The sequence below is a fragment of the Nomascus leucogenys genome, chromosome 2, assembly GCF_006542625.1.
Source record: "Nomascus leucogenys isolate Asia chromosome 2, Asia_NLE_v1, whole genome shotgun sequence".
NCBI classification, from domain to species: Eukaryota; Metazoa; Chordata; class Mammalia; order Primates; family Hylobatidae; genus Nomascus; species Nomascus leucogenys.
The window spans coordinates 99275229-99301506 of NC_044382.1; the positions used below are offsets into that span (position 1 = coordinate 99275229).

General features: G+C 36.8%; 1 protein-coding gene across 1 annotated transcript in view; it reads left to right on the plus strand.

Moving 5' to 3' along the window:
- ADGRV1 (adhesion G protein-coupled receptor V1) overlaps positions 1–26278 on the plus strand; it is a 602359-nt gene that overhangs the window by 98117 nt on the left and 477964 nt on the right. The window contains exons 22-31 of the mRNA XM_003261601.2: positions 8580–8756; positions 10088–10268; positions 11359–11561; positions 12214–12343; positions 15685–15765; positions 17464–17603; positions 19718–20327; positions 21907–22122; positions 23835–24050; positions 24763–25007. Coding sequence (XP_003261649.2) covers positions 8580–8756; positions 10088–10268; positions 11359–11561; positions 12214–12343; positions 15685–15765; positions 17464–17603; positions 19718–20327; positions 21907–22122; positions 23835–24050; positions 24763–25007 — 2199 coding nt within the window. The remainder of the gene's footprint in view (positions 1–8579; positions 8757–10087; positions 10269–11358; positions 11562–12213; positions 12344–15684; positions 15766–17463; positions 17604–19717; positions 20328–21906; positions 22123–23834; positions 24051–24762; positions 25008–26278) is intronic.

The window sequence follows — 26278 nt, forward strand, 5'->3', positions numbered from 1 at the left end:
GGCTTGTATGAATAATTGTATTTGCAACTTTATTAAAATATGATTTTTTGAGGTTTTATTTTTGTACATGTGAAACATACTTGAGTAGTTAGTTATAACTTTCTTCCATGTTGGGTGTAAATACCTTTCTTATCAACCTTCTTGGCCAGCTTAATTCATTAGGCTGTATTACTGTCCTTATCAGTTCTTTCCATGTTTTCAAAGATTTGTAATCATCTTGGTTTCCTGTTCAGTAATGTGAGAACTCATGAAACTACTTCCCAGGTGTTCTGTGTGACAGCAACAGCTTGGTGACCATGAAAGGATGCCAAGGAACAAGAGTCTTTCCTTTTTGCGAGTTGATTCTAGTTGGTTTAGGAGGATGTATAAATAAATTGAAATGATTTTTAAAAAATGGATGAGTAGAGTTTGAAAAAATATCTAGGTTATAGGCTCATTCTAGCTTAAACTGGGATGCCTGCCTCTGTGGAGTGTCTTTCTTGCCACTTTAGCCCTTTGGTTTGCTGACAGTCATAAGAGATCTTCAAATAGTATGGTCCTTTTTTTACATCAGAAATAGCATATTCTAGACTAGCAATAACAAATGTCATACAAATCTACAACTTGAAAAAGAAAGATGTTTACATATAGTGGATAATACCTTTAAATAGGTATTCAGCTATCAAAGAACTTTTACATATTACATTTTATGCACCTTTCTGATAATCCATAATATAGGTGCATTAACCAGTGTGATAGTGATATTAACCAGTGTGATTATCTTGTATAATATGTGTCAACATTTTGAAGATCTGTATAACTCAGTAACTAGTATTTTTCAAGTAATCAATGCATGTTTTTGCAAATCATGCCTGGGTAAAAGACTGTTCTGAAGTACAAGGTAGACCAGTGGATTTTAAAGTACTAGAGTATGTTTCCAGGTTGCAACTAAATGCTAAGAAACTGCCACTTGTCAAATTTTGGATTTTGGTATAATATCAAGGAAAAATACCCATAATTATCTGAAAAGACTAGTAAAATCCTCTTCCTTTTTCTGTTACACACATCTATATATAAGGCTGGATTTTCTTTATACACTTTAACCAAAAAGGTAGAAACAGGCTCACGCCTGTAATCCCAGCACTTCGGGATGCTGAGGCAGGCGGATCTCGAGGTGAGGAAATCGAGACCATCCTGGCTAACATGGTGAAACCCCATCTCTACTAAAAATACAACAAATTAGCCGGGTGTGGTGGTGGGCACCTGTAGTCCCAGCTACTCGTGAAGCTGAGGCAGGAGAATGGTGTAAACCCGGGAGGCGGAGCTTGCAGTGAGCCGAGATGGTGCCACTGCACTCCAGCGTGGGCAACACAGCGAGACTCTATCTCAGAGGAAAAAAAAAAAGAAAAAGATAGAAACAGACAAATTGATTGCAAGAGGAGCTAGGAGAATCCAGCTGTCTTCTATTAAGCCAGACATTAAGGAGACTTTAAAAAATATAAAACAATGCCCGCTTATCACTAATTTATTTTTGAGAACTGTAGTTATTTCTCATAAGATACGTTGTTTATGTTAGCATGTAATGGGTTTATTATTGCTGTCTTAAAATGAGTTATCAATCAATATTTAAATTTTTAATTTTTCATTTGTAATATGGAAAATATCAGCAGATTTTAATGATATCAACAAAACACTCTCTGGGGTTCTCAATAGTTTTGATGTGTACAGGGGTCCTGAAACTAAAACATTTGAGAACTGCAAGTTTAGTCTGTGCTTGTAATTATCTTCCGAGTTTAAATTTTATGATCACTTGCTTCATTTTTAGAAATAAAGACTACAGCCACTTCCATAGATTCTTCTCCAATATGTTGTTGCAATGACATTGACAATTTAACTTTAAAAAAATTCCCTCAAAATTTCTGAAATGCAAGAGACCCTATAAAGACTCTGGGCTGGGCACGGTGGCTCACGCCTATAATTCCAGCACTTTGGGAGGCTGAGGTGGGAGGATCTCTTGAGCCTAGGGGTTTGAGAACGGCCTAGGCAATATATTGAGACCCCCGTGTCTATTTTAAATTGAAATAAAAATTAAAAAAATTTAAAATAGACCTTCTGAGTTATGTTATGCTTTTACCTTTTTCATAGATTAATATGACATAAAGTAATATTAAGGTTAAAATGATAGCATAATAACATCTTAAACAGATAATGAAAATATGTAGACTCTGACATAGCCTGCTATTTGGCACATTGAAAGAGAAGGTAATTATTCTGTGATTTGTTTTCTATCAACCAGGTACACTATGTCCTGGCAAAGAGCAGGTGCTTAATAAACTATAATTGAAAGAATGAATAAAACCTGTGAAGCAGTTTAGGGTCCTGGTGAGGCATGCCAGATAGTGCTTTGGATTCCAAGTGGGGTCTGTATTGAACAGAAGATGGATTTTGTTAGATCTATAGCCTAGTAACCACATTCTCATGTTTCTTCCCCTTATTTTGTTATTCTGTGTACTTCCTATGTTATTTTCTCTCTACCATATTTTAGCACTGTTTTTAAGTGTCCTGCCAAATTATGTACCACATAATTATAAATTAATGAAGTTGCTTTCATAGTGATTCATAGAACTTGCTAGTCTTATTATTTTATTTTTTATAACTAATACTTGCATTATATTTTATATTTATAAACTATGGCTTAAGAATCAATTAAAGACAATTTGGGAAGATCTTCTTGAAAATAAGAATATCATTTCAACTTGGACTATATTTGTTTTCAAGTGCCTACCATATGCTATGTGAATAGATTCCTTTGGATATAAGTGATATTGGTATAATCCGATATCACTAATCATCACCCATGCATGAAACAAAATTAAAAATTAATTGGATTTGTAGTTTTAATTTTCTACTGCAATAGAGAAGGCCAATTCATGGTTCAGAATACTGCATTATTTTTTCTAAGAAAATAGGTTTCAAAAACTCGTCTTACTATTTCTGTTTATTATTACTGTTCTGATGATCTGAATACTTGGCAAATTCCTGACTTAAAAGAGGAGACGGTAGTGAGTATTATTGTTTCTAGTGAGAAACTGTTTGGGGATGGTTTGATGATTATTATGGATGTTAGGCCCCTTCATATACTGGCCTAAATGTCTGTTTGTATCGTAATTCTAAACTCAATTAGATGAATATTTTAATATTAGAAAAAAGGTTTAGATATTTATTTTCTATGTCTTATGCATTTCTGTATTAATAATTACATACCAGAGTCCAGTATTTCTGAAAGTGTTGCCCTTGGATGACCTTGTCAGAAATATCTAATGCTTATTACTGGACGTTATTCCTCACTCAGGACCCCATTCCTGGATCACAATCTCTGGCTGGTGGAGAGGGGAAGTTTAAGCTGAATTAGAAAACTTTTTAAATGAAAGTTTTCATATATAGAGTATACACAAAAACAGAGAAGATAAAGGAATGAGTCACAGTGTACTAGCTTCAATAATTATGAGCCTTTTGGCAATATTGTTTAATCATTTTTGGTTAAAGTACTTTTTTTTTTTTTTTTTTGAGACGGAGTCACGCTCTGTCGCCCACCCAGGCTGGAGTGCAGTGACACGATCATGGCTCACTGCAAGCTCCACCTCCCAGGTTCATGCCATTCTCCTGCCTCAGCCTCCCGAGTAGCTGGGACTACAGGCACCCACCACCACTCCCGGCTAATTTTTTGTATTTTTAGTAGAGACGAGGTTTCACTGTGTTAGCCAGGATGGTCTCGATCTCCTGACCTCATGATCCGCCTGCCTCAGCCTCCCAAAATGCTGAGATTACAGGCGTAAGCCACCGTGCCTAGCCGGTTAAAGTACTTTTTAAAGCAAACCTCAGGCATTATGTTATTTCTCTGTAAATTCAGAAGTATTAAAGGTGGATTTGCACTGAGAATCCTGGTAGTTTTTTTAATGGACTCTTGACATTCTAAAGCTCCTTTATAACTTAAAAAGTTTACTTTATTGAACAAAATATTCATTAAATTTTCTATAAAATGTTGATATATAGCATATAACTGTACATTCTTTTTTTTTCTGAAATTGAGGCTTCTACTTTATTTTTTTTTGTTTAGTATTTTATTTCTATCTCTTTTTTTTTATTATACTTTAGGTTTTAGGGTACATGTGCACAATGTGCAGGTTTGTTACATATGTATCCATGTGCCATGTTGATTTCCTGCACCCATTAACTCATCATTTAGCATTAGGTATATCTCCTAATGCTGTCCCTCCCCCCTCCCCCAACCCCACAATAGTCCCCGGAGTGTGATGTTCCCCTTCCTGTGTCCATGTGTTCTCATTGTTCAGTTCCCACCTATGAGTGAGAACATGCGGTGTTTGGTTTTTTGTCCTTGCGATAGTTTGCTGAGAATGATGTTTTCCAGTTTCATCCATGTCCCTACAAAAGACATGAACTCATCATTTTTTATGGCTGCATAGTATTCCATGGTGTATATGTGCCACATTTTCTTAATCCAGTCTATCGTTGTTGGACATTTGGGTTGGTTCCAACTTTTTGCTATTGTGAATAATGCCGCAATAAACATACGTGTGCATGTGTCTTTATAGCAGCATGATTTATAGTCCTTTGGGTATATACCCAGTAATGGGATGGCTGGGTCAAATGGTATTTCTAGTTCTAGATCCCTGAGGAATCGCCACACTGACTTCCACAATGGTTGAACTAGTTTACAGTCCCACCAACAGTGTAAAAGTGTTCCTATTTCTCCACATCCTCTCCAGCACCTGTTGTTTCCTGATTTTTTAATGATGGCCATTCTTTTATTAGATATGAATAGTGATTTTTTTAAACTGAAAATATTCGGGAAGCTATAGGTTTTGATGAAGGTCTTAGTAAATAAAAATATAGTTAGGTAACTTTTCCCTGTGACTTTTGCAAACAAAATCCTCATCTTAGTCCTAAATGCTATGTGGTAATGCTTACTGACTTGATAAAAATTTAAGTTTGTGAAAGAAACCATCATACACTTCTTAGTATCTCTTTGGATCTATTTAACTCATGCCTCTTGCTGAAAAGGGAAAATATTTTCTATTCGCATATTAAGATTAATGGTTTATTAATTTAACTCATGAGATGTTATGATCCCCATTTTCAGAAGACACTGCGAATGCTTGGTAAGTGGTAGAATGAGGAAGCTCAGGACTGCTTGGCCTTAAAGCCATACTCTTTCCACCACACATTTGCTCATGTATCATTCTGCTAGCATGAAAATCCTGATGTAGATCCCTAAGTGGAAATTAAATCTGATGTTGTATTGACACCTGGGTCTCAAGCTGCATCCTCCTCTTCTGTCCAACGTCTTAAGGTTGGAGTGCCCCACCTTCAGGACAGTCAGTTCTGCCATGACATGATGGATGGATTCTTAAAAATCATCACACTATGCCAGGTGCATAATGAGAAACACAGAATTTACGGAAAAGATGGGGTTAGGAAAACACTGCTCAAGAACTTGGTCGTTGACACGTAAAAAAAATAAGAGACCTGATAAAAATGTTGTACATATTAAATATTTAATACTTATAAACCACAATACATATGGCATATTATCTTTAAAAAACTTTAAGTTTGCTTGTAGAAGTGGGCATCAGAAGGATTGCAGCTTGTGTGTTATTGTGAAATGATAGAATGAGCATTATCTAAAATTGGAGGAAAATTATAACACTAGATGTGGTTAAGTGTGCGTAGTAACACAGGTGTTGAACTGAGTAGCTGTTAGTTGTTTGAGGTATGTGGCTTGTTTCACATGGGTACAATTTTCTGTGTTCACCAAGTTTCTTGTGGATGAAATAGCACTTATAAGCAAATGCAAGTTGCGGTTGTATTCAAATTGTTCCCCAATATATTATCAATTGCATTGGAACAATTTCATGATTTCAAAATAAGGGTTATAGCAGAATTAAATGTACTTGGTCCTCTTCTCCTCTCCATCTACACTCCCCCTGTTGTCGCAACTGGTTTTCAAATACCATTTGTATAATTATATATTTATCCACCAATTTTATATGGCTTTAAATATCATTTACATATTGATAACTTCCAAATTTATGATGTCAATCTCATCTTTTCTCTAAAATTCCAGACTCATTTCTTTAGTTACAACTTGATGCATTTCTAGGATATTTATTTCGTAGACACTTCAAACTAGACATATTTTAAGCCCTTTGATTCTTACCCAAAACCTGTGACTGACTGATACAGGAGGAAAGTCAAGCCTGCTTCACAGATGCCTGGGCTTCATATGTTGCTACTTGCTGTAAGTGGGCTGATGCCTCTCTAGTGCCCTAATCAGAGGTGTTTCTGAAGGTCAGAGGGCAGAGCTGTAAACTGTCCACTTAGCCATTTATCTTTTGTGGATGGAGCAATGGCCTGAAGTATGAAGCTACTACATTCAACCCTGAGCAGTGCTCATGGTGTAGTTGATTGGTCAGGGGCTTGGAAGAATCAGGACTAGAGACAAAGATGTTTGGAGAGGAGTCATGTGAATAGATTGCCAGGGGTCAACACGAGTATGAGGGGGTGTTTCCCAAAAGGTTCTCAACAACCGTGAAATCAGAGTGAGGCTCCGTTGCATATCGGCCAGACTCTCCTTTGTCACCACAGTGCCATTAACAGCATGATGGCATGGATGGAGGTTATGCATAGGTTTGACAGCTTGAGCTCCCTCTTACCAAGACTGATGTTGATGTTGCAGCTGGTGGTTGCTGAATGTCCAAACAGCAAGCAGCAGAGACGAAAGCTAAGTACTTCTCAATAAACCATTTACTGGTACATTGATCCCAACCAGACTTTATCACTCCAAAGGAAACAGCAATTCATTCTTATTGGAATTAATACTTTGGCTAATGTATTTACTTTAGCCTCCTAATACATCCTAATACAAGCACCATCATCTGAAGGCATAAAGAATGCCAGCTTTAACCACATGGAGACCTGCATCACACGGCCTCAAAGGGACTAATATGAAGGTGTAGCAATGGGTACGTAGCGATAGGATTGATTCACTGGCCTCACCATATACCACGTCACCTGAAGTAGCTGGCCTCATACAATTGAATGGCATGTTGAAGACACGCACGGTGCTGGCTTAAGGACAGCTTCTTAGAAGGTTGAAGTATTGTCCTCCAGGATGCAGTATGTGCATTCAATGGCTGGTATCTGTTTATGTGTCCCCAGTAACTAGAATACAGAGGCTCAGGAAGCAGGAGGTAGAAGTGAGAGTGACCCCTGTCTCTGCTACTTTTAGTGACCTACTGCCTGAATTTGTTTCCCACTTTAGACTCCACTGGATTAGAAGTTCTGGTTCTGGCAGTGGGGCTGGGGGAAGATGGTGCCTGCTAGGAGACAACTGAGGGCACCACTGACCTATCACCTGGTTGTTTTGGGCCTCTCATGCCCATGGACCAGCAGGCAAATAAAAGAGTTAGAATGTTGCCCCAGGTGTACTTGATCCTCTTTACCATGAGAACACCCAGGTTGCTGCTGCTCAGTGAAACTCAGAGGATTTGCCGGAACATCTCTTGGTGACTCCACACTCACTGATAACTTTCAACTATTGTCGGTTTGTAGACAAATCCCAAATCTGTCCTCTCCAAAATGTCAGCACCAAAATGACTTTATCTTATGCTGATCAGAGATGCTTATGGTTCATATGAAAAATCCAGAATGGCATTCTATATATTAAAACTTGTATTTTTATCTGTATTCATTTTTGGTTCTTTTTTCTCCAAACTATATATTTGCTAACATAAAAATAAAATTGAATTGAGAGACTGAGGATTTGACAGTAGGAAGGCCTTACTCTAAATGATATTCCAACTGCTTCCACCATAGAGTTTTTAAGTATTATCTTAAAGTGTTTAGATAAAAAATTTTCCACTTGAAAAAAATATCTCTAGGTTTATATGATAAAAACACCAACAAATATATTAAGCATGGCATAAGATACCCTCTTTGATCTGACTTGTTCCCACACTAGGCATCTCTCAAGGCTCTCCCCATTTGGCACTTCATGCCCCCCCCGCCAAAATGATACCACCAAATATACTATATTGCTTCTTATGTCTGTGCCTAGAAAGTTCTCTCTGATGTTATGTTCCACCCTCTACCCCTAACTCCCACCCCATTCGATCTGTCTGTGTTGAGCCCATTATAAAATTGCAAGTTTGTCTTTCTCTTTGGAATTATACTTATCCAGAGAAGGGACTATGCATTAATAACTATTTTGCAACCATAGCATATGGCACAGTGGTTGAAACACAGGAGGTATCAATGAATGAATTACTTGTGCAGTTAAGACATTATAATTCTTTTTGCTTTATTTATCTCTATAAAGGAATGGGAGAAAATGAATGATTGTAAATATTTCTTAGCAGTCAAAGTTTATCTGGGGGAATGCAGAGGCCTCGTTAGTCCCTTTTAGAGAGGTAGAAAGTTGTAGAATTAAGTTTATGGTAAAAGGATTTCATGAAAGCATTGTAATTTTGTCACTGATTTGAATTGCTATGCACCTATTAATAATTTACATTCAATTTCAGATTGCAGAGGAGGGATCAACCATTTCTTGTGTGGTTGAGAGAACCAGAGGAGCTCTGGATTATGTGCATGTTTTTTACACCATTTCACAGATTGAAACTGATGGCATTAATTACCTTGTTGATGACTTTGCTAATGCCAGTGGAACTATTACATTCCTTCCTTGGCAGAGATCAGAGGTAAACCCTACCTTTTTTGTTCCTTTGAAAGCCTCCTGGAAAGCTTTTCCTGAAGTGTTCGTTCTGTAATTTCTTTGCAGCTTTTGTTTGAAGTGTCGCTTCCCATTATTATTTACAACTGTAACTGATACATTAGAATTTGCTTCAAACATGTCTGCTGTAAAACCTTTACCAGGTAGAGTTAGTTTCTTCATCACTTTATTTTGTACAGAACTTTATCATGACATTTTCGCATTGGATTTTAAGTGATTTCCTATGGATCTGTCTCCTATGATAGATCGGGACTGGGGCCATGTCTAACCTCAGCATACTGCGTATGTCAAAACATGTTTGTTTAACTAATAAGAAAGGAGAAATTGTTTTTTCACTTTAAATTTTGAACTAAATTTTGTAGAGCATAGCTCAGTTGTTCCTATTCCTTTTATAACTTTTTTTGGATTAATTGCTTGTGCTGGACTCCTAAGGCCCATTATGAATCTACTTTCTAAAATACTGTTCCTGAGCATGTCAGGCTCTCCTTAGGCAGACACTAGCCACAGGTACATTGCCCTTGCTTCTTATCCTATCACATCTCATCATAGAACATGCAGTTTCTTAATTGGGAAGTCTCTACCTGATGTTGGTAATACCACGGTCTTTGGTACAAAAAATATGTGATATTATATTGATAAGTCAACATATCATATATGATGTAATACTGATGCATGTATAGGCTACTGTCAGAAAATGCTGCTGCTCAGCACCTGCCTTCATCTGTTGGGACTGGTATAACAACATACCTTAGACTGGGTAACTTATAAACAACAGAAAGTTATTGCTCACAGTTTTGGAGGCTGGGAAGTCTGAGAGCAGAGTGCCTGTAGATTGTGTGTCTGGTGAGGGCTTACTGTGCTTCAAAGATATGGTGCCTTCTCAATATGCCCTCCTCACGGTGGAAGGGGCAAACAAGCTCCCTCAACACCAATTCCATTCATGAGGGCTCTATCCTCAAGCCCTCATTACCTCCCGAAAACCCCATCTTTTAATACCACCACTCTGGGGATTAGATTTTAACATAGGAATTTGGGGGACAGGAGGACAAGACATTCAGACTATAGCAGCATCCATTATTTTTAAGGAATTAATCTATTCAGACTTCTCTTTCTCTTTATATGTCTGTATACACACATATGCACACACACATACAATGTTTTAATGTTTTAATGTATGCAGAAATAAGTCTTAAGTGGTAACTTCATTTAAATATAATTTAGTTGCCTTTTGAATTTTCTTCTGGTAAGTAATTTCTAAATGCCTCATTGCTTAGTGCCTCTGGATATTTATATTTATAGGTTCTGAATATATATGTTCTTGATGATGATATTCCTGAACTTAATGAATATTTCCGTGTGACATTGGTTTCTGCAATTCCTGGAGATGGGAAGCTAGGCTCAACTCCTACCAGTGGTGCAAGCATAGATCCTGAAAAGGAAACGACTGATATCACCATCAAAGCTAGTGATCATCCATATGGTAACCTGCTCCTTTTGCAAGAAAAATCCTCTCTTCTCTGGGTGTACTTAGTTTTGTTAAGAAATGGCACATGGATACATATGTAACAAACCTGCACATTGTGCACATGTACCCTAAAACCTAAAGTATAATAATAATAAAAAAAAGAACTTCTTAAGGCACTTTTTGCAAATGATGGAAGTAGAATGCCTTCAGACCTCCTAATTTCTAAACTCTTTAACTTGTATGCTACTGTTCTGAGAGACATTGTTTATGAGAGAAAATATAAAGATCAGTTTCCAAACTTCAATAATATATTTTGAAAAGTTTTCGCAGGATTATTTAAAATGGAACAAAGTATTTCTGTTCATAGTTATCAAATTTCTTTAATTTAATAATTATCCTATGGTGATTTGTTAACACCTAAGTAATTGAAATACTTTGTAATTTACATTTTATTAAGCTTCAAGAAGTGAAGCTGTCACTCTATATTAATTTCTTTTTGTCTTATGCTTAATAATGACAATTTTCTCTATTGGGGAACTATCACAGATGTCTGTCCTAGTAAATTAAGAATGTTTTCTGTATTGAAAAATATTTCTTCTATGGGAATGAATCAAGAACATCTGTTAAAAGGGTTGGGTAGAAATCTTGAGAGGCTCTTCACCTTTAGTTTTCATAGTTAGGTTTTGTTTGTTTGTTGATTTGTTTGTTTTTAAGTGTTGCAACTCCTTTAAAGTGCCATTTAACCTGTTCTACTATATGTTCTAGAATGATTTCTGGAGATTCTAAAAAAAATGAGTAAAAGTTAGAAAATATATATTTTAAAATTTTATCAGTATTCCTGCTATTGATGCTGCTGTGGGAAGAAAAGCTTTCTTTGAGTAAAGACATGGAAAATTAACAATTTAACTTTCATTATTCTGAAAGCTTATGAACATATTCTGTGTCAAAATCATGTTAGTTAAATCTTTGCTAAAATATTTTCTAAATAAAGGCCCTCAGAATTTTGGCCTGGTGATCAAAATAATTGTGTAAGATCACTTTAATTGAATAAGAAATTCTTGCACAGTTCGTTGGGAGAATGCCCTGGCCCCTTTGTCTCCACTAGGCTTGCTGCAGTTCTCCACAGGGCTGCCTCCTCAGCCTGAGGACGCAATGACCCTGCCTGCAAGCAGCGTTCCACATATCACTGTGGAGGAGGAAGATGGAGAGATCAGGTTATTGGTCATCCGTGCACAGGGACTTCTGGGAAGGGTGACTGCGGAATTTAGAACAGTGTCCTTGACAGCATTCAGTCCTGAGGATTACCAGGTAATTCACTCAGTCCTTTTGAAGTTGTATTTGCACTTGTAAAACAGACATAATCCTTCTCTGGAAGGGATATACACTGTACCTGGAACATAGTGACCACGCCTGTAATCCTAGTGCTTTGGGAGGCCAAGGTGAGAGGATTGCTTGAGGCCAAGATTGTTGACCAGTGTGGACAACGTAGCAAGTCACTTTCTCTACAATAAAAGAAAAAAAATTAGCTGGGTGTGGTGGTGCACACCTGTCATCCCAGCTACTCTGGAGGCTGAGGTAGGAGGATTGCTTGAGCCTACGAGTTCAAGGCTATAGTGAGCTATGATCCCACCACTGCACTCCAGAGGTGGTGACATTGTGAGACTCTGTCTCTAAAATAAAAAAAGAAAAAAAGAAAAATAAAAAAAGAAAAGAAAAGAAAGAAAGAAAAAAGAAATAATCTACTTTATCTAATTAACTGGAGAATATTTACTTAGAATTTACATTGAACACTATTCATACACACTGAAGTGTTTTCAATTTTGTATTTTCCTTGTCTTCTTAGTATTTATAATAATTTGAGATATAACATTCTGATTTTACAAATTCGTATACAGAATGATTGTAATCTATTCGTATACAGAATGATTGTAACCTAATGGATCAATCTTTTATATTTCAGAATGTTGCTGGCACATTAGAATTTCAACCAGGAGAAAGATATAAATACATTTCCATAAACATCACTGATAATTCTATTCCTGAACTGGAAAAATCTTTTAAAGTTGAGTTGTTAAACTTGGAAGGAGGAGGTAAGGCTGGTGATTCAAAAATATTAAATATTTGCTTGTCTACTCATGCTGATGAAAGTAGATTCCTTTAGGAAAGTATGTTCCTTTGAATTAATCTTACTTAAATAAATGAATAAATTATTCGTTTTTGAAGAGAGAAGCCTGAAAGTTAATAATTGCTTAAGATATATGATAATATATACCATAATATATGTGGTAATATAATCTATATCAATCATTTTAGATTGATAGTCCCTTTCTTGGTAAAAAGAAAATTTTCCTCTTTACATAAACTTTTAGAATTAGTTTTATAAATTAATATTCAACTCATAGTTTCACACTGATACGCTTTTGCTATGAGGTTTGGTTAATTCTGAATAATATCTCTGTTTATTATATGGACAGCCTGTTTTTGCTATTTTTCCCACTTATTGTTACCCACTGATATTTTTCTAGAAGAGATGTGCTTTTAAAATGAAAAGTATAAGTGTACTAAGTCACCAAATTACAGTTTTCATTCATGGTAGGTTCCCCTAAGGTCACCTCTCTTGTTTCTGTTTTTTGCTGTGGCTCTGCTAGATCTATCTGCAGATATAACGCTGTAAAATCTGGTCCTTTTGGATGATCTATAATGAGCTGATTATTAATAAAAGAAGTCAACAATACCTTAACTTCAATTCTGCTATTCAGAAAGCTCTGATTATCAAGGGTTATTGGAGTCAAACTTATTTCATGACAAAACTCATCTGTGCTAAGTGAGGCTATTGATAATATGTATCCCAGTTAGATGGAATACTTTGCAAAAGTGTTAATGTGTTTATCAGGTGCTACTGGGAGTGTTATGAAATACATACGATATGCATTGTTAATTACCTTTATAAGTATAAGAAATTGAGAGATGATATGGTGTTTAGCAGGACAGTCCCTTTCATTACAAAACCTGGTATCATTACCTCATTATTATTATTTATTATTTTGATGAAGAAAGCAATAGTACATAAGCCATCCAAAGGAAAAATTGGTAGGACTGAGATATGAAAATTGTCTTTATGTATAAAGTAGGTATTTTGGGTAAATATGCAAAAATTTTTCTTTCCTGTGTTCCCAAATCTCGAGTGAGAGCAAGGAGACCAAGCCAGTGTTTGGGAGCAGGGAAATGGTTAAACAGTGCTGAGCTTGGTTGAATGCATAAAACAGTAGAAATGTGCTGTCTAGTAGGTGGCATATAAAAATACCAGCTTTTCTTGTCTTCCAGAGACAAGTCCTTGCATCTCGAAATCACTATTTGCATTACTAAAAAGGTTACTATAAAATATTGGAAAAGTTGCCCTTTGTATCACTTAAAGCTAAAAATCCTTATGTAATAGAAAGAGAAAATGTTAGTGACCATTAGCTAATACTGATTAATAATTGTACATGAAATGTTATTGAGATGATAATACTTGTGATCGTGTGACCACTTATAGTGATACTTGTTATATTATTGAGAAACTTCTCCCCATATCTCTAGAATATGCATTGTTATATATTAATTGGACTTGAATACTCACTAGAAAACCAACCTTGCAGTTTCATAGGAAGCAATAGTGGCCGAGAATCTGATTTATCCCTCAGTGAGTTGGGATTGGAGGAAAAGGAATTTATACAATGACCTCTACTCCTGGACTCATATGTAGGGACTGTCTAACGTGTCAAGTAGCTTATAGAGCTTAATTCTTTGGAGAGCCAAGGACTTATTTCATTCTTTTTGACTATAAAACTGATGAAACTGATGATTCTACATAAGGTAGCCACAACCTGAATAGATGTCTTACGCTAGCCAAAGTATATATGGTGTTGAACTTCTTTTTTGTGACTTCTGGATAATGTGGGAGCAAAGCCATGTACCAGATATTTGCTGCAAATCCATTTTGCCTTTTGGATCTGTATGATGATTTCAGGTTCTAGGTGCCATACATTCTCATGTCTGGTATATCCCCGTCCTATTGACAGGCAAAAACACAGGGCAAAAAGAGAAGAGAGGGCAGATCTTACACTAGCATGTCAATCAAGGATATTGGTAGAAGCATATATATATATGGATGTGGCTTTGCTATTTTTACTCTCCTTTTTTTCTATTGCTATCATCACTGCCCTTCCTATCTTCTTTGTTTGCAAACATTTGGTAAAATAATGGTTGGGGTACAAGATGTATTAGAGGGGAAGGTATAATCACTTTCTCTTTATTATTGCCAAAGTACTTTATATTTTATATTTTGATGATATTATTTGTTTTCCATTATTTTATTTGATCTTTACAACTCTTAGTACATTTCGTGCCGCCATAACAGAATACCACAGACTGGGCAGTTTATAAGCAATAGAAGTTTACGTGGCTCATGGTTCTCGAGGCTGGAAAGTCCAAGATTGGGGGGGCTGCATCTTTTAGGGCATTCTAGATACATCATAACATAGTGGAAGGCTCCACATGGTCAGAGAATGCATATGAGAGGGCAAGAGAGGGCTGAACTTGCTTTTACAAGAAACCCATTCTTGCAATAGTGAACCCACTCCCAGGATAACAACATTAATTTATTCATGAGGGCAGAGGTGTCATGACCTGATCACCCCTTAAAGGTCCCAATTCTCAACACAGTTGCATTTGCGATTAAATTTCCAACATGTGAACTTTGGGGAACACATTCAAACCATAGCCAACAACATTTCTATAACAAAAGACAGCACCTTTCATAGGTGAGGAAACTGAGATACCAAGAAGTTTAGTGACTTGCTGAAATTTTTACAGCTGGCATCTTTCACAACCAGGAAAGCAGAATTTTTAGGTGGCTTGTCTAGGACTCTTTCCACAATGCCAGTGGCTAGAGGGTGATCAAGTTTGAGAATGGTAAATAAATGTGGTGGGGATTTGAATGTGTGGATGGAAGGAAAGGTTAGATGCATTTCTCAATATTGAACTGGTTGTTGTGAATGGTAAGGTGATTATCACAGGCATATTAGGCCTAAGTGTATGATTATATAATCAGATAAATACATTTTAAATATCTAAGATATTAGAAAATAATTTATGTTGCTGTAAAAAAGTGAAAATTTAAAAATAATACTAGATTGGCGAAATGGGAAGTAATAATTACAATCTATATTGAGTATTTCATGAAACTGTGAATGAAATTTTGATAATTTGATAGCTTGACTGGTGCTATAATTTTACTATTTAAAATGATCCATTTCTTATGGAAGAATGCATGTTATTGGGTGAATATTACTGCATTTTCCTCTTTGCTTGATATGTTTTAAGATCTCTCAATTTTCTCATTATGTCAATGTGTGTTGTGTGGGTTGTGTCTCTGTGTCTCCTTGTGAAGTAGCTGAACTATTTAGGGTTGATGGAAGTGGTAGTGGTGATGGGGACATGGAATTCTTCCTTCCAACTATTCACAAACGTGGTAAGCAGTTTTTCTAAGGTCCTTTACTATTATACGTTTTTATTTTAACTTCTCATTTTAGAGACAATACTAACCACTTATTAACACCTATTATGTGTAGGTCCTTTACATATTTTATCTCATTAACTGTCACAGAAACTTTATGAAGGATGATTTCCTTCATGTTGTAGTCACCCAGCTAGAAAGGGATCAAGTCAGAATCACATCCCTGTCTGCTTCCAAAACCCAGACTCTCCTTCCTATATGAACCTAATGTAGTTTCCTGATTCTAATTGTGATAGAAATTTCACTTGAATGTCATTTATAAAAATGATTGTTTGGAAACGTTTTACATAGCTTCGAATACCTAAAAAGAGGTCAATAGAAAATTTATATTTTCATTTTAAATACATCACACTTACTCTCCGTACCAAAAGAACTATGAATCCTTATATGTAAAATGTAATCAGAACAAATGGGGAGTAATCCCAGCACTTTGGGAGGCTGAGGCGGGCTGATCACCTCAGCTCAGGAGTTCGAGACCAGCCTGACCAACATAGTAAAACCCCATTTCTACTAAAGATACAAAAATTAGCCAGGCGTGGTGGCATGTGCCTGTAATACTAGCTATTCGGGAGGCTGAGGCAAGAGCCCAGGAGGCTCTTGAACCCAGGAGGCGGAGGTCGAGTGAGCCAAGATTGCGTCACTGCACTCCAGACTGTGTGACTGAGCAAGACTCTGTCTCAAAGAAAAAAAAAAAAAAGAAAGAAACAAATGGGAAAAATAAATAAGGAAGAAAATAAATGGAAGGATAGTTGGCAATTAATGAAGGTGATATTGAAAAGAGGATGCCTTTTGAAGTAGATTTATATACAAACATGATTCAGCTTTTTACCTCAAATATTTTTTCATATATGAAAAGCATACTTAGAATATTTTTTTCTTGAAGAAGAGCGTTTTCTAATCCTCAAATCCTTCTTTTTTCACAATGTCAGATTTTATATTTTAGTGTTAGAACTCATGATTTCACCGCCTTCATTCCTAACTTCCATCAATGCCTAATGCAACCTCTGTAGTTAATTACTCTATTAATTTTAGAATTGTTCATTTTCTAGTCTGCAGACATTAATGCAACATAAAATTTGAACATACTTTTTAGGAAAAACTTAAATGCTGCTTTAGATCATGGCATCTTTTTAGCTAAAGAATGGGACTATTTAGGATCAGGAGAGATAGATTTATAGTATCATCACATGATGAAAAAATAGGCCTAGAATTCATGCACATTGGAAACCAAGAATCTGTTCAGCCAGAATGACTAAAATCATAGGGAAACTACTTATTATTTCATGAAGGTAAGAGTCATTTTGGCTCAAGTTCTTTTGAGGTCAGAAAGGTCGTGGGAGACCTTCCTCATATACTCTGTGTGGAAGAATGTTCTCTTTCATAGAGAAGAAAAAGAAAAACAAGTTTTCCTTATTCATCTCCAAGTGCTTACGCAGCACTTGTACATCACGTTGGTGCCAAAGTAGAGAAAGGTCATAAAAGCATGAATATGTTTGGCACCCATTTGTGTCTGCCTTCCTTTCTAAAACAAATTAGAATGTACTCAATGAATGGAAGGACTCTTTTCAAAAAGTTGTTCCTTGGCTTTTCCTTTGGTCTGTAAATTACTGATTAACATTTTTTTTTTCTATTTGTTGGAACTTGTTCGTGCAGCCAGTCTAGGAGTGGCTTCCCAAATTCTAGTGACAATTGCAGCCTCTGACCACTCTCATGGCGTATTTGAGTTTAGCCCTGAGTCACTCTTTGTCAGTGGAACTGAACCAGAAGATGGGTATAGCACTGTTATATTAAATGTGAGTACCTTTTCTTCCTTCATTCCTAGACACTTTCTGTTGTTTTAAAAACTGTACTGTGCTATGAAAGTGTGTTTTATGCTTTCCTTTTTTGGTGTAGGCTGAGGGGAATGAGCCTATTGGCACAGACAATACAAATTGGTGATCGAACAGTCATTTGGCATTTATTTTTGTCTTTAGTATTGCACATGGAGTCATTGTTTAATTCTGAGGATCCTTGACCCTTTAAGGAATATAATGGAGCTGCACTACAAGTATTTATCTTACATAGATTTTTGCGTTTGTTCAGATAGGCTGTGGTAACAAACATCTCTAAAATATCAGTGGCTGGTACAACAAAGAATTGCCTTCCTCCTTTCCTTCTTCCCTCCCTTCCTTCCTTCCTTTCTTTTTTCGAGATGGAGTTGCGCTCTTTTTGCCCAGTGGAGTGCAATGGCGTGATCTCAGCTCACCACAACCTCCGCCTCCTGGGTTCAAGCGATTCTCCTGCCTCAGCCTCCCAAGTAGCTGGGTTACAGGCATGCACCACCACCTCTGGCTAATTTTGTGTTTTTAGTAGAGACAGGGTTTCTCCATGTTGGTCAGGCTGGTCTCAAACTCCCAACCTCAGGTGATCCACCTGCCCAGGCCTCTCAAAGTGCTGGAAAAGATTTGTTTTTCATTCATAGTATGTATATGTCCAACTTAAGTTAGCAAGGGGCTCTGATTTTTAGTCACTTTAGGCACCAAGGCTATATCTCAGCAGGTGCTTTTATCTTCTTGGTGGAGGGAAATGTGGATGTGAAGAACGGCATACCAGCTCTTTTAGCTTCTTTCTGGAAGTGATTTACATCATTTCTACTTAACTTCCTTGGTCAAAGCAGGTCTCCCAGCTGTGCCTAATGTCAGTGGGTGAAGTGCAATCCTATCCTGTCTCTCTGCCATAAGGAAAGAAAATCTAAAACATGGGTGAACTAGCAATAATAATAACTCTATATGATGTGTGTGTGTGTTTGTGTGCCTACTCTGCTTTGTTCCAGTAGAAATTAAGAAGGATTCATTGTTCAGTGACTCACAGGAGCTAGCTACTTGCTCAGCTTCCATACGAATAATGAAGAAATATCACTCAAACATATCCTTCTGTACTATTATGGCAGATTTTCAATAAACTGTTGTGCGATAAATTCAACAACCTTAGAAAGGATAACTAATGACTCAGGAAAGATAAAAAAAAGCATTAAGGGAAAGGATCAACTTTTATAAAATTACTGTCTCTAAATTTTATTTTGATGTAACCATCATATTTCAAGAATAAATAAAAATTACTCTTAGTTGGGATTTACTTGGAGAAATTTTTAAGCTTTTCATTCTTAACATATTATTGACAAAAGCATATCTTCCTTCTTAAATGTGTTTTCTTATACTTTGGGTCAAATATGTTTTTTGATGAGTTTGTTTACATAATATATTGAAGATAAAAGTAAATGTGATTTGTTTTAAAATGAGTTTTACAGCTCACTTTTCAGAAAAACACCATTTATACATTGCTTGCAATGAAATATATACCATTTTTGTAGTGATTGTGAAAACTTTTCTGAGTGTACCTGAATGTAATACATTGTTAATCACATTTGATTTATTGGGATAAAATAAAAGATACACAAAAGACAGTTATAATTTAAATAGGAGCCACGTTTTTTTCATCAATTTATAGTTTCATGCAACGATCACCTTTGAAATTTTTATTATTTCAATTGTTTTTTATTTATTTTTTTTAAGAGATAGAGTCTTGCTGTGTTGCCCAGGCTGGAGTGCAGTGGCACCATCATAGCTGACTGCAGCCTCGAAGTCCTGGGCTCCAGGGACCCTTCTGTCTCAGTCTCCTGAATAACTGGGACTACAGGCATGTGCCACTGCACTCGGTATAGTCACCTTTTAAATATCCTCTATTTGTAAGACTCTCTGTGGGCCTTCAAAGATGGATAGTATATGACCCCTGCCTGCAGCAGTCTTGTAGTCTGGAGAAGAACTTATATAAGATAAAATTGTGCTGCTATCATTAATGTATTTATAAGCCTCTAAGTAACTGGCTTTAATCTCTCTTTTAATAGATCTTAATATTAAATATTTTGTAGGTTATAAGACATCATGGAACTCTGTCTCCAGTGACTTTGCATTGGAACATAGACTCTGATCCTGATGGTGATCTCGCCTTCACCTCTGGCAACATCACATTTGAGATTGGGCAGACGAGCGCCAATATCACTGTGGAGATATTGCCTGATGAAGACCCAGAACTGGATAAGGCATTCTCTGTGTCAATCCTCAGTATTTCCAGTGGTTCTTTGGGAGCTCATACTAATGCCACATTAACAGTTTTGGCTAGTGATGATCCATATGGGGTATTCATTTTTTCTGAGAAAAACAGACCTGTTAAAGTTGAGGAAGCAACCCAGAACATCACATTATCAATAATAAGGTTGAAAGGCCTCATGGGAAAAGTCCTTGTCTCATATGCAACACTAGATGATATGGAAAAACCACCTTATTTTCCACCTAATTTAGCGAGAGCAACTCAAGGAAGAGACTATATACCAGCTTCTGGATTTGCTCTTTTTGGAGCTAATCAGAGTGAGGCAACAATAGCTATTTCAATTTTGGATGATGATGAGCCAGAAAGGTCCGAATCCGTCTTTATCGAACTACTCAACTCTACTTTAATAGCGAAAGTACAGAGTCGTTCAAGTAAGTATCCCTTAGTGTGTTATTATTATTATTAGCTATCAGAATCCTGAAACAATCAGTTTTAAATTTTATTTAATATAGAATTCTATAAAAAATAGTAAACTCTAACTTTGAAAGTGTCCTCTTACAACAGTTTACCTGTAAGGTAACTGGAAGCCAGACACATTTTTTTCTTAGAAATTATGTTTTAAAAGTCAGTAGAAAGTAAGATGAGAACTTTAAAATTATCTAGCACACACTATTATAACAGGGTTGACGTAGTCTTGAGGCTGACTCTGATTTCTGGATGAGTGGATTCGTCCACTGGGGTTGCTGTAACAAACTGCCATAAACTGGGTGGCTTAGAAACAACAGAACTTTTTCCTTATAGTTCTGGAGGCTGGGAAGTGCCGTGATTAAGATGCCAGCAGATTCAGTGTCTGGTGAGGGTCTGCTTCCTGGGTCTTGTGGAGGGTTGAGGGGTCTCTGTCTCTCTCAGGCCTCTTTTACATGGGCACTAACCCCATTTACAAGGGTCTCACCTCCTTAACCTAATCACCTTCAAAGGCTCCACCTCTTAATACTATCACCACAGAGATTAGAATTTAAATGTATGAATTTTGAGGCGGGAGGACACAAACCTTCAGACCATAGTAACAAAGTAGTTCAGTGACAGCATTAATTAAGAATGGGCAGTGCAAAACAGGTTTGTCAGGGAAGAAGGTGAAGCGGTTAAAGAGGCAGTAATTTAGAGTATGATGATTTGCAGCTGGTCTTTGAGGTCAAGGAACAAAATTAGTTTCCTACTCAATCTTGTAACTGAAGTGCTGTTTTGTTTTAATGGCACAGTGAACTAATTAGAAGAGGATCATTCTGTAGATTTCATCATTATCTGTTGTAATATTATGTAAAGTGATGATTAATTATACTCTAATGATTTTTTCCTTTTTGATAACTTTTCAACACATATTAGCATATTTCTGTAGGTAACTGTTCTTTTGTTATAAATTCTATAATAAAAATTTCTCTAGAATGTAAGCTACAATAGAGCAGGGACATTCTGTTTAGTTTATTTTTGAATCCTGAATGTCTAGATTAATGCTGGTGCATATTAAACAATACGTATTCTTAAATATAAATAGTAGGGCCGGGCGCGGTGGCTCACACCTGTACTCCTAGCTAGCACTTTGGGAGGCCGAGACAGGCAGATTGCCTGAGCTCAGGAGTTCAAGACCAGCCTGGGCAACATGGTGAAACCCCGTCTCTACTAAAATACAAAATAAATTAGCCGGGCATGGCAGCATGTGCCTGTAGTCCCAGCTACTTGGGAGGCTGAGGCAGGAGAATAACTTGAACTCAGGAAGCGGAGGTTGTGGTGAGCGAAGATGGTGCCACTGCACTCCAGCACTGCAGCCTGGGTGATAGAGTGAGACTCCATCTCTATAAATAAATAAATGAATAAAATAAATGGTAGAGGGAAAACCCCAAATGAGAATCCTATTTGGCTGATGGAATCTTGCTGAGGTTTCTTGATGACTCTTGGCCAGTTCTTAGAATTTTGATAGCTTTCTCTGTTCTATTTGGATCTTCTGTCTTTCAGTTCCAAATTCTCCACGTCTTGGGCCTAAGGTAGAAACTGTTGCACAACTAATTATCATTGCCAATGATGATGCATTTGGAACTCTTCAGCTCTCAGCACCAATTGTCCGAGTGGCAGAAAATCATGTTGGACCCATTATCAATGTGACTAGAACAGGAGGAGCATTTGCAGATGTCTCTGTGAAGTTTAAAGCTGTGCCAATAACTGCAATAGCTGGTAAGAAAAGACAACTAAAAAGCAGTACATACAGAGGTACATACACACAGAGGGACATGTATCCTTGATTAACAAAGCCTCTCGAAGTTGCAATTAGGATAATCAACTAGAAAGCTAGAAATACTCTTGTATCCTTTTCAAGGGACAAATCTAGAGTTTTTTTTTTTTTTTTTTTTTTTTTGAGATGGAGTCTCGCTTGATTTTACAATTTTGTTTTGTTTTGTTTTGAGATGGAGTCTTGCTCTGTCGCCCAGGCTGGAGTGCAGTGGTGTGATCTTGGCTCACTGCAACATTCGCCTCCCGGGTTCAAGCGATTCTCCTGCCTCAGCCTCCTGGGTAGCTGGGACTACAGGTGTGCGCCACCATGCCTAGCTAATTTTTGTGTTTTTAGTAGAGATGGGGTTTTACCATGTTGGCCAGTATGGTTTTGATCTCTTGACCTCATGATCTGCCTACCTCGGCCTCCCAAAGTGCTGGTAGTTTTTATATATTTATGACACTGAACTTGTAGACTTTGCAAAAAGTTTTGGCCAAATTATCTATGAATTTAAAAGCTATGATGACCAAAATATGCACAAATCAATGAAAAGTAAACTGAGGAAAACACTGGTTTTCTCTGAGTGTACTCATTTTTGAAAGGAATTCACTTGTAAATGACGACTGAGGAATGCAGGGAAAATGGGCAGCTACATGCTTTCAGTGCTTGGCAACAGCTTTGTCTCTGGATCCCTTTATCTTACTTGCTTATTTATTTGTGAAGAGCAAGGAATTGGCAATAGTTAGTATTAACTATTTTATGTATAAGAAAATGACTTCTTTGCCAGATGTGTATATAAGAAGACTGCCTACTTTGATAGTGCCGTCCCAGCATCCAGAGGGAGATTTGTCTGAGAACTATTCAATTAGAACCTTTCTAGTTTGCTTTCAGAGGAACAGGAATGTGAATGGATGGGATACTGTGCTTGATTTAAGAAAATAAATCATCTGGACATAATACTTGCTTGAAAAGACAATAAACCAGGCCCATCTAATACCTAATGGGTGTAGGCTGGGGTAGCTCTTAGGAATACCTGGCTGCCTGTAGAAGGCCTCACACACTGACAGATGGTGGGGATTGGTCAGTGTTCTAAGAAATTAGTCCTCAGTCTTCACACGAAGGGCCCCTCCTTTCCCCACCCACCTTTTTTTAATTTTAATTTTAATTTTTTTCTCCTGCCATCCTGGGCAGTACTCAGTAGCAGCTTTCAATCTATGCAAGAAAGTCTTTTCATATCCAGCTGTATCATTGATGATGCTAGCGTTCCCATATCTGTGCAATGGTATAATTTATCTCTCCAGTGACGTTACAATTCTAGTTCTGTTCTTTCTTCTAAAAGTACATATTTTTTTCTTGTAGTTAAGGGGGGCTATCTTGTAATGAATTATTCTCTATTTATATAAATAGACCAAATATGTATACATCTTTCTGAAAGTGAAGGAATGAACTTGAACACCCCTAGGAAGTCTTTTTCATTATTTTGTGACATTATCAAACCCATTTTGCTACTGAGAGGCATAAAGGTCTTCTTGCTTAGAATGAATGTAGTCAGTATCCTCAAAAAGGTATTTCCAAGTAGATCCATAAAGTTTGATACCTGATAGTTTTTCCCTAGTATATGGAATGTTCTGATCATATTTTAGAAGTCTTAGCATTTTACTTTTGGTCTTTTCAGGTGAAGATTATAGTATAGCTTCATCAGATGTGGTCTTGCTAGAAGGGGAAACCAGTAAAGCCGTGCCAATATATATCATTAATGATATCTATCCTGAACTGGAAGAATCTTTTCTTGTGCAACTGCTGAATGAAACAACAGGAGGAGCCGGACTAGGGGCTTTAACAGAGGCAGTCATTATTATTGAGGCCTCTGATGACCCCTATGGATTATTTGGTATGAAGACTAATTTGTGTCTCTCTTTGACTTGTCTGTATGTATAGATCATAGATAATGATCTTTTCTTTACTTTTAGAGACTCAGAATTGATCTGATCATGTTTTCTTTCTTAACCTGCTGTTACTGACATATAGGACATCTGTACACAGTCATTGGCAGTGGTTAGTGATTGTTTAAAAAGGAAATCAGTCTATTAGCATATATGGAGAAGTCACAAACTATTGGCTTTAGGGTGTGACCTATGTGTGTTTTGTAAGTCTTAGGCATTTATTTAGAAAAATAATTTAATTTATAGAAATTTACACAAAAATTTGGATTTCTGGGCTTTCTTGATAAATAGGAAATATGGCAATATCAAGTTCCTTTTCCTGCATAACATCAGTCATGGGAACCAAATAGCAACTGCCCCTCTGGAGCAGGCTTGCACTGTGCAATCAGCTTCTGTGCTCACTGGACCTGTCACTCATGTCTGGTATAGACTTGAGCCCTATGGGCTTTGTGGTTTCTACTTCTATCACAGTGAAAAATAATTTGGAAATTTTGGCAGGGCAGACCAATTTGTATCACAGCGTGTTACTCTGGTTTTTGTGGGTTATAGCTACTTAGATTGCTTAGGGGAAAGAGAATCCACTATAGGATGGTGCTTGGTTAACTGTTATCTCTGTTTCACTTTGTATTTGAAGTGAACTCTGCTCTGTCTACCCTTCAGGTTTTCAGATTACTAAACTTATTGTAGAGGAACCTGAGTTTAACTCAGTGAAGGTAAACCTGCCAGTAATTCGAAATTCTGGGACACTCGGCAATGTTACTGTTCAGTGGGTTGCCACCATTAATGGACAGCTTGCTACTGGCGACCTGCGAGTTGTCTCAGGTAATGTGACCTTTGCCCCTGGGGAAACCATTCAAACCTTGTTGTTAGAGGTCCTGGCTGACGACGTTCCGGAGATTGAAGAGGTGAGAGGACTGGCTAGTATAGAATGACACTGTAAATCATACCTTATCTATAGTGACTAGAACAGATGGCTGTTGTGACATTTTGGAGAGGATGTCAAATAAATTATTCTTGCAAGAATGTTCAAACTATGCTAGTGTGAAAGTGATCCTTACAGTTGACAAAAGCAGGAATATTCTAGAAATAGATTGTATACATATGCCAGTTTACTACTATAAGACTTTTTTGTACAATTACATTGCATTGTTCAACATTTTGGTTAAAAGGTTAAATAACATATGTATATGTATACCTATATATGTCATAATTTATAATACATTTGTTCTGTATAAACTCTTTTTTCTTTTTTTTTTTTTGAGATGGAATTTTGCACTTGTCGCCCAGGCTGGAGGGCAGTGGCACGATCTCGGCTCACTGCAACCTATGCTTCCCGGGTTTAAGGGATTCTCCTGCCTCAGCTTTCCGAGTAGCTGGGATTACAGGCACACACTACCATGCCTGGCTAATTTTTGTATTTTTTAGTAGAGACGGAGTTTCGCCGTGTTGGCTAGGCTGGTCTCGAACTCCTGACCTCAGGTGATCCACCTGCCTCAGCCTCCCAAAGTGCTGGGATTACAAGCATAAGCCAATGTGCCTGGCTTGTTCTGTATAAACTCTTAACTTATATTTATACTCCCTTTTGGCTTGGGTGTGAGCCAGTCAATCTTAAGTATTATTGTGGTTTTTCATTCATTCATTCATCCATCCACTTATTCTTCAACCATTTTTGAGAATTTACTATATGAAAAATACCATGCGAGATACATCTTCCTGATATTTCCTTTTCCTGATGAAGTAGCAAGGTAGCAAATATAAGTACAGTATCAGTGGAAAAGTTAATCACTAACATACATTGGCTGAAGATAATTTTACTGTATGAAATTCAAGTATTATTAACATTTAGATCTCATTACTTTTGATAGCATTTATTCTTTAATAGTATAAAATTTTATAGAAGTTCATAAAATTTATTTTGAATGCTAATTGTGCCATTTTTCACTTCTAAAATATTCGATATTCATTAGCACATAAAAAATATTTCTGTTTTTTTCTCTCTAAATTTAGGTGGCATTACAGTATGTTTTTGTTTTAAATTTTGTCGAATAATTTTATTTAAGATAATGGGGGAAATAAAGCATAGTATATTAACTCTCCATTAAAATGTATATTTCAGATTTTTTTAAAAGGTATAGGACGTAAAAGTCCTATTATTGAAATGGTAAACATAAACAGG